At 42.9% G+C, this 8,772-nt stretch overlaps 1 protein-coding gene across 1 annotated transcript; it reads left to right on the top strand.

Annotated features, from left to right (window-relative positions):
- The first annotated feature begins 1,880 nt into the window (after nucleotides 1-1,880).
- On the top strand, nucleotides 1,881-5,223 carry TSPYL1 (TSPY like 1). The gene has a single exon (XM_019967173.2). It carries the CDS (start codon nucleotides 2,005-2,007, stop codon nucleotides 3,301-3,303), a length of 1,299 nt encoding a protein of 432 aa, XP_019822732.1. The 5' UTR covers nucleotides 1,881-2,004; the 3' UTR covers nucleotides 3,304-5,223.
- Nucleotides 5,224-8,772: the final 3,549 nt, after the last annotated feature.

Consider the following 8,772-nt stretch of genomic DNA (forward strand, 5'->3'; position numbering starts at 1 on the left):
TCTAGGTTTTTTTCAAAGCCACTGACACCAATTATATACATTTTGACATTGGTACTTTTTTGAGCCTTCCAAAGATATTGATGGTTGAAGGGGTTGCTGCCAGGAAAAACTTGAGCCACACAGAGATGCAACCAAACTTCAACCCAAGGAATATCCCTTTCATACTGTTGTAACAAATTACCACAGACTTAACAACGTTAAGGTACACAAATTAATTATCTTACAGGTTTGGAGGTTAGATAAAATCAAGATGTGGTAGGGCTGCATTCTTTTGGAGACTCTATGGGAAAATCTACTTCCTTACCTTTCCAGCTTCTAGAAAGGCTGCCTTTATTCTTTGGATCTTTGTTCCTTCCTCCATCTTCAAATCTTTTTTTCTCCCTCTTTTTTACTTTCTCACCTCTGCTCTGGTCATCAGTCTCACACTGACACTCCCACTTCTTCTTACTGTAATTATACAGGGTCCATCCACCTGGATAGCCCAGCACAATCTTTCAATCTCCTGATGCTTAACTGAAACATACCTATGGAGTTCTCTTCCCAGGTAAGATAAGACACAGGTTATGAAGGTTAGGACATGGACATTTTAGGGGGCCATTATTCAGTGTAATATAATAGAATAAAAAAAAACAAACAAACCCAAACATATGCCTCTTTTACATCTTGAGGTAACTAACTTAAAACTGGTATCCAGCCGTTTGTGTTCTATTCAAGGCCATCTTGGTTATCCATTTTAACTAGCTTTTCTTCATAAAAATGGAGGTGGATGGCCCCTCTACCAGTATTTCTCCGAGGTCCCCTAGCTCTCTAACACGTTTTCCTCACAAGTCAACATACTAAAACAACCAAAGACACTGACATGCCTTTTGAAAAAACTCTAAAAGCTAAATACCACGAACAGATAACTTCACCAGAGCCAACCTTTCCTACCTTCTTTCAGAACTAAATTCGTTATTAGATTAATAAATTGATGGGGCTGGAAATAGCTTTTCTATTTCCTGCAGTGACGGGCTGCGGAGCGAGATTCAGCAAACTGATTATGACTTAATTCCTGCAAACATCACGCAAGACAAGCTCTTCTTTGATAGATTATCAAGGCTGCTGCTGCTAAGTCGCTTCAGTCGTGTCAGACTCTGTGCGACTCCACAGTCGGCAGCCCATCAGGCTTCCCGTCCCTGGGATTCTCCAGGCAAGAACACTGGAGTGGGTTGCCATTTCCTTCTCCAATGCATGAAAGTGAAAAGTGAAAGTGAAGTCGCTCAGTCGTGTCCGACTCTGAGCGACCCCATGGACTGCAGCCTACCAGGGTCCTCCGTCCATGGGATTTGCCAGGCAAGAGTACTGGAGTGGGGTGCCATTGCCTTCTCCGAAGGTAAGGCTAACAAGGAACAGTATGCATGACTTTTGTGGTAAAAAGTCGTTCAGTAGCTTTTTCTCCCAGAGATGTTACAGGCCAGAATATTTTCACTCACTACCCGAGAAAAGGGAAACAATTTGCTATTAATTTAGTTAAAAATTAAAGAGAATTTTGCTCCTGCCCATCATGGAATAACAGGGAGTAGATTTACCCGCTTGCCTACAAAACCATAAAAACATGTTTTCAGACAACAGAAGGCAGTGTAGTACTGGGATCCTTACAATTACCCCAGCGAACAATCTGGAGGTACTTCCAGATGCACTGCCAAGAAGGGAGGGGGGCGGGGGGTCTCCCTGCTTCAGCCTCTGCTTGCGAGCCACATATTTACGTAAATCAAATCACCAATCCACCGGATTAAATTCGTAAAAATAAAGCTAACAGAAACACTCGGGCCGTAGGAAGCCTGGTAAAGCCATCCCAGGAGCCGCGAGTTCTCGCGTCACTTCGAGATCTACTGCCCTGACGTCATCCTCACGGAGTCACTCGCGAGATCAGAGAGTGAGTGGTGAGAGCGACCGGTTTTCGTCGAGCGCGGCTTCTGAGAGGAAAACAGACACTGGCCTTCGGTTTATCTGGGTGCTGCCGACATGAGCGGCCGAGACGGGGGCGAGAGGACCCCTCTCCTTGAAGCCCACAGCCTCACCACATCCGACTGTGCCGCCGGAGCTCCGGACCCTTCCCGGTGCCTGAAAACAGAGGCGTCACAGGTGATGGCGGAGACGGGTGAGGGGTATTTCGAGGCCGTCGCGCTCCCACCACCCCAGCTTCCAGAGGAGGAAAGCGCACCCTCAACTGCTCCCTCAGATCCAGGCTGTGCCGGTACGTTCCAGATCCGAGCCGGTGGGGATGGCGGATACGTAGTGCCCGAAGCGAGGCTAGAGCCGGCTCCGCCTCCTACGGAGAGCCTGGAAACGGCGTCTGTGTCCCTGGCAACAGACGACAGCCTGGGAAATGGCCGTCAGCCCGGAGAGCCGCAGGGCTTGAGTCGGGAGAAGCCGCTAGAAACTTGTGGCGCGGAGAAGTTGGGGTCTGACTTGATGGCGGAGGCGAAGGCTGAGGAAGTGAAGACTGAAGAGGGCCCCGTCTTCTCGGTCGCAGTGGATGAGGAGGTGGTGGGGAAGGAAGGAGCGAAGGAGGAGGAGGGAGTGGAGCAGGGAATGGAGGTGGAGGAGAGGCCAGTCGGTGAAGAAATAGAAATGGTGGAGAACAGAGTGGTGGAGGAGGCGGGGCACCGGCCCCTGCGTATGGATCTCCGCATGAACCCGCTGGAGGCAATCCAGCTGGAACTGGACTCTGTGAACGCTCAGGCTGACCGGGCCTTTCAACAACTAGAGCATAAATTCGGGCGGATGCGTCGACATTACCTCGAGCGGAGGAACTACATCATTCAGAATATCCCGGGCTTCTGGGTCACTGCCTTTCGGAACCACCCCCAGTTGTCTCCCATGATTAGAGGCCAAGATGCAGAGATGTTAAGGTACATAACCAATTTGGAGGTGAAGGAGCTCAGACACCCGCGAACAGGCTGCAAGTTCAAGTTCTTCTTTCGGAGAAACCCGTATTTTCGAAACAAACTGATTGTCAAAGAATATGAGGTCAGAGCCTCTGGCCGAGTAGTGTCTCTTTCCACTCCAATCATATGGCGCCGGGGCCATGAACCCCAGTCCTTCATTCGCAGGAACCAAGAGGTCGTGTGCAATTTCTTCACTTGGTTTTCAGACCACAGCCTTCCAGAGTCTGACAGGATTGCTGAAATTATCAAAGAGGACCTGTGGCCAAATCCACTGCAATACTACCTGCTGCGTGAAGGAGTTCGTAGAGCCAGACGTCGCCCAATAAGGGAGCCTGTGGAGATCCCCAGGCCCTTTGGGTTCCAGTCTGGTTAAACTTTGCCATTGGGAGGGTTTCTGCACAAGGTCCCATTTCGCCTCTTAACGGACCTGCGTTTGGGCAACAGATACGGATATGTCTTCTAACCACCCCTCTCCCCCTTCCCACCCCACTTTTTTCTGACATTTCTGGAGCCTTTTTCCTCTGGACATTCAGTTCTCTCAGCCTCAAGATTGAGACAGTCATGGCCATGCTCCTTCACTTCCACATGGCCTTCGTGCTTTTCTGCATTAATATCACATGCTGCATGGCCCATGATTCATACCACTCCTAAGTAAGCTTGTGATGTTGTAAATTGCATAGTCTTTATCTGCACTACTTGGACCCTGTTTGTTCCCAGAGCCTCCAGTTTGACTCTCATACCTGGAGGTACTTGTCTAGGAGGCCATTCTACCCATCCTACTCAGCAGCACAGGCATATAGCCTGTAGATAACTGGGTGTTAATGATATCAAGGGAGAACTGGGACACTGGGCCTGTATGATATATGTGACTCCATTGTTCTTCTTGCGCCTCTGGTCACCTACTATTGCTACCTGCTACTGGCTGTTCCCTTGACTGCTACCTACTGGATGGACATCTTCTAGAACTTTGTCACCCCCACTCTGGTTTCTGGTAAACAATCTCCAGGTTTCCTGCCAGTACTCAAAAGACCCCTCCATTTTTCCCAAAAGACTTATTCTCTATTCCTCATCCCCCGCCCCCATCTCCCTTTCCTTCGCTCCCATCATCCAGAACCCTAATAACTGTCAGGCAAGTGGTTGAGGTGACAAGTTAGACTTCTCATGGCAGGTTGGCCTAAAGATGGTGTCCATTCAAAGTGCCAGGCTTTTTCAGTCTCTAGTGAATCACCCAAAAGCTGGGTACTTCTTTGTGCCTGGTTTTTTCATCCTGAGTGTAATTAAGTGCCATAGTGGCAGTACACCTCCGTTGTCTCTCTCCTGTCTTAAATGGTAGCTCATAAGTGTGTGCAAATCAGGTCTTTTAATTTGGCTCTCCATTATTTCAAGGAACAGGCTGTCTTGTCTAATAGATTGCCAGAGCTCTTATTTTCTTCTGCTCTCTTCTGCATCCTCCACCCACGTTAGCAACATCTAGAGGATTTAAAGGGAGACATGAAATGAAAAGTGCTATCTAGGCCATAATTGATGGAAGAATTAAAGATACTGTGATGGGTTCCCAAAACAGGAGAAACTGAACAGACCACAGATAGGCAAAAATGAGCCAGGTTAAAATTGGGCCTGAAATTAAGATGGAGAGTCTTAAAGGAGGTTCTTTGTCTGTCAGTGGTGATGGGAGAAGAGGTTCTTTGCCCAGGATTAACACGTGAGAATGAAAGGGGGTTAGAATGTTAAGTACGTTACCTAGAAAAGAGTTCTGTAAAAAAGGCAACTGAGTGCTTGCTCTTGTTTTCACTTGACTTAGTTTATAAGGAGGGTTAGTACTGTGTGGTTTATTTCACTAGTATTTAGTAAAATCGTGTTATTTTCCTTGTTTCTGGTTACTGGGAAAATTGAGCTATACAGGCTTTATTTTGCTTTCAATTGAGAACATGTGGAAAATGTGCTATATCTCTTTATGATATAGACACCTAAATGAATATCTGTAGTGAATTTCAGCTTGTTTCTGTTAATAATTAAACTGTATGCTTAGAAATATAATCTGTGTAACTTGTTCTTGTCATATTCTTAATACTTTGGAAATTGTTGTCTTCATGAAAAAGTAGCCTACTAAAAATATGTGGCTTAATTGTCTGTCTTGATAATTTGCCTGGTTAACAGCTTAGTAATTCATGTGTCTTTTCCTAAATAGCATAAATACTTGTGAAGCTGCTCTGTCAAATTGAAAGTGTACCATTGATATATTTGTTTTTCTTTATATGCATGATGGTAAAATAAAAGCGTGTTACTTGCTGGATTTCTTATATTTTACCCTGCATGTAAATATGCATGAAGAAATTGTTCTACGCGATGGCAGGTTATGAAATTACTAAAGTTCTTAAATGGATACAGTAGGCGTTCTCCCAAAAGTAAGAGGGGCTTGTCTGGTGACACAGACAGTAAAGAGTCTTCTGCAATGAAAAAGACCCTGGTTCGATCCGTGGGTCAGGAAGATCCCTGGAGAAGGAAATGGCAATACACTGTAGAATTCTTGCCCAGAGAATTCCATGTGCAGAGGAGCCTGGCAGGGGACAGTCCATAGGGTTGCAAAGAGTGGGACAGGACTGAGTGACTTAACACTTTTACTTTCAAAAATAAGAAAATGAGGCTCACTACTGTACCTTCCCATGCAGGGAGGTTTGTTGTTGTTTTATTTAAAATGTTAACAATTTTAACTTCTTCCTCATGATTTCATTTTTTTCCATAACAGCTTGTGTAGCATCATCCCCCTTTCACTTATCCCCAAGTCATTCAGGCTCTTTTTATTCACTTTTGCATTTAATAAGCAAACATGCCGAGAGTTCTAATGAGTTATATACTTTTATATCCTTATACTTTCTCAACTCTAGAAACTTGTTTATTCTTCTCAATTTCATAACCTTTCTGTGTCAAATCCTTTAAGGCCTGTCATAGATAACACTTTTGCCTGAACAGTTTTTCTATTCTAAATATTTCTTTATAAACTTGGTATACTTTGTAGGGACGTATGTTCTAGAAAATAACATGTAATAATTCATTATAGTGAATTCTGCATAGTGATACAGTAAAATAAAATACAGAGATATACTTTCACAAGTTTTTCACACCTTCCCTTTAATTTGAAAGCTTTGTGAAAATAGAGGTAGGGTGTAAGTCATTTACTTAGAATGTTTTGCCCGTAGTTGTCACCAGATAAATACTAATATTTATTGAATGACAAAATGAATAACTCAAATGGAAAGATATAACAACTTAGTACCCAGAAAAGACTTTTGATGAGGTAATGGAAAGAAGAAAACAGTTTTTAAGGCATTTGTAAAACTGATGTCAACAAATTTGCAGAGCCTTTCTTAAATTTCATGTTTAAATAGAAACGGTCTAAACACTAACTTTTCACTTGCCATTTTAACAGGGCATTACTTAACTGTGAGTCAACTTTTGTGTGCTTTGGTTTTCTGCATTTTTAAGGTGACTGTCACACTGGAGATAGAAGAGGTTAGACTCTAGACATGTGCTGTCTAATAATAGTCACTTATCACCAGTGGCTGTTGAGCACTTGAAATGTGGTTAGTCCAAACTGGAATCTGCTCTAAGTATAAAATATATTGCTACGTCACTTCAGTCGTGTCTGACTCTGTGTGACCTCATAGACGGCAGCCCACCAGGGTTCCCCATCCCTGGGATTCTCCAGGCAAGAACACTGGAGTGGGTTGCCATTTCCTTTTCCAATGCATAAAAATGGAAAGTGAAAGTGAAGTCGCTCAGTCATGTCCGACCCTCAGCGACCCCATGGACTGCAGCCTTCCAGGCTCCATCCATGGGATTTCCCAGGCAAGAGTACTGGAGTGGGGTGCCATTGCCTTCTCTGATAAAATATATACTTGATTTCAAAGACTGAGTGTGGGAAAAAAGGATGTAAAATATCTCAGTTTTTATATTGATCACATTGAAATACTTTTGATAGGTTAAAATATATTAATAATTTCCCCTACTTAACCACAGAGAGTGAGACATGACTTAGCAACTGAACAACATTTTTAAAAATGGCTGACAGTAAATTTTATATAGAACAGCATGGTTCTAGGCTTCGTGATTAATATGTCAGCATATATAAAATATCTAAAATGTCATTTTCTCCCCATGAAATTTTTTGTAACTTTCAGTTCAGTCACTCAGTCATGTATAACTCTTTGTGATCCCATGGACTACAGCATGCCAGGCTTTCCTGTCCATCACCAACTCCCAGAGCTTGCTCAAACTCATGTCCATCAAGTCAGTGATGCCATCTAAGCATCTCATCCTCTGTTGTCCCATTCTCCTCCTGCCTTCAGTCTTTCCCAGCATCAGTGTCTTTTCCAGTAAGTCAGTTCCTTGCATCAGGTAGCCAAAATGTTGGAGTTTCAACTTCAGCATTGGTCCTTCCAATGAATATTCAGGAGTGATTTCCTTTAGGATTGACTAGTTCGATCTCCTTACAGTCCAAGGGACTCTCAAGTCTTCTCCAACATCACAGTTCAACAGCATTAACTGTTTGGTGCATATTTTTATTAGGCACAATTCTTTGTGACTTTAGAGCAAAGTTTATCTAGCTAAAATTCAAGATGTGTAAAGTATAGCTTGGGCTTCCCTGAAGGCTCAGCGGTAAAGAATCCACCTGTAATGTGCAGGAGACATGGGTTCAATTCCTGGGTCAGGAAAGTCCCCTGGAGAAGGAAATGGCAATCCACTCCAGTATTCTTGCCTGGGAAATCCCATGGACAGAGGAGCCAGGCAGGCATAAGTCCATGAGATTGCCAAAGAGTTGGACATGACTTAGTGAGTAAACAACAACAAAATTAGAGCTAGAAGCTGATGGGTAAGTGATAAAATGAACTGTCTTTAATCAGTTTGTTCTTGGATACCTAAGACATACTTAGCACTTTGTAAAGTGTACTGTGTAAAACTGATTTGGGGTATGTAGGAAAGATGTCGAGTGCCAAATCTGCACTGACAGTTATATTGGTTATTTAAAGTAGTGTATAACAACATTTAGGACCTGCAGCTTCCTATTTTTCTAGAATGAAATGTTCTGTATTTTTTGGTGTACAGATGTACATGAAGCTCAGAAAACAATTTCAGTCATTAATCATATTGTTTATCTCCAAATTTTAACAATTGGCTATAACAGAAAAAGCAAGTCCCCGTCTAGTATTGGACCAAATCCAATGCTCACCACTTGAAGAAGCATAGTTTATTTTTTAATATTTATGATATATTTTTATGTTCTCTGTACCTTACTGTAAAGTGTATTTTGTTTTAGAAAATTAGTGTTGTCTAAATTGTATTGAAAATTAGTTTGCAGCAATTACTACTTATTTTGTTTTGGATATTAAGGATTATATGGGATAGTGAAGTAAAGGTTGTCCTTGCCCTTGGGGAACTGTCTCATTGAGGGGGTATTATTCTTTGGATGTTCCTTCAGCAAATTCGCATATTCAAACTAGTTACATTCATAAGGAGACTCAGGCATAATGTGGCCTAAAGGAGGTATCAGAGATGTTCAGGACCATACTCTCCTCAGGACCATTTTCCTCTCCCTCAATATTAATATATAATTGAGGTCCTAGACTGTACAGAAGTGACAGATAACAATATATCCTTTCATCGGTATGGGAGGTGTTTCCCTTGTGAACAGTTCTGTCTCTAAGTTTGCTTGAAGTAAATTGAGCTCTGAAGAGTTTGAGCCATTGCCTCTGCCCTCAGAGGTTCTCAAAACCTTAAGAATTTCTCTGGGGCTATATTAGAAATACTGAATGTCTACTTGGCTCTACTTTTTAAGGATTTGCTT

This window comes from Bos indicus, chromosome 9 (genome assembly GCF_029378745.1).
Source record: "Bos indicus isolate NIAB-ARS_2022 breed Sahiwal x Tharparkar chromosome 9, NIAB-ARS_B.indTharparkar_mat_pri_1.0, whole genome shotgun sequence".
NCBI lineage: Eukaryota > Metazoa > Chordata > Mammalia > Artiodactyla > Bovidae > Bos > Bos indicus.

What these genes read in the sequence shown, in the direction of transcription:
- TSPYL1 (XM_019967173.2), top strand. Translation starts at nt 2,005, where the DNA reads ATGAGCGGCCGAGACGGGGGCGAGAGGACCCCTCTCCTTGAAGCCCAC.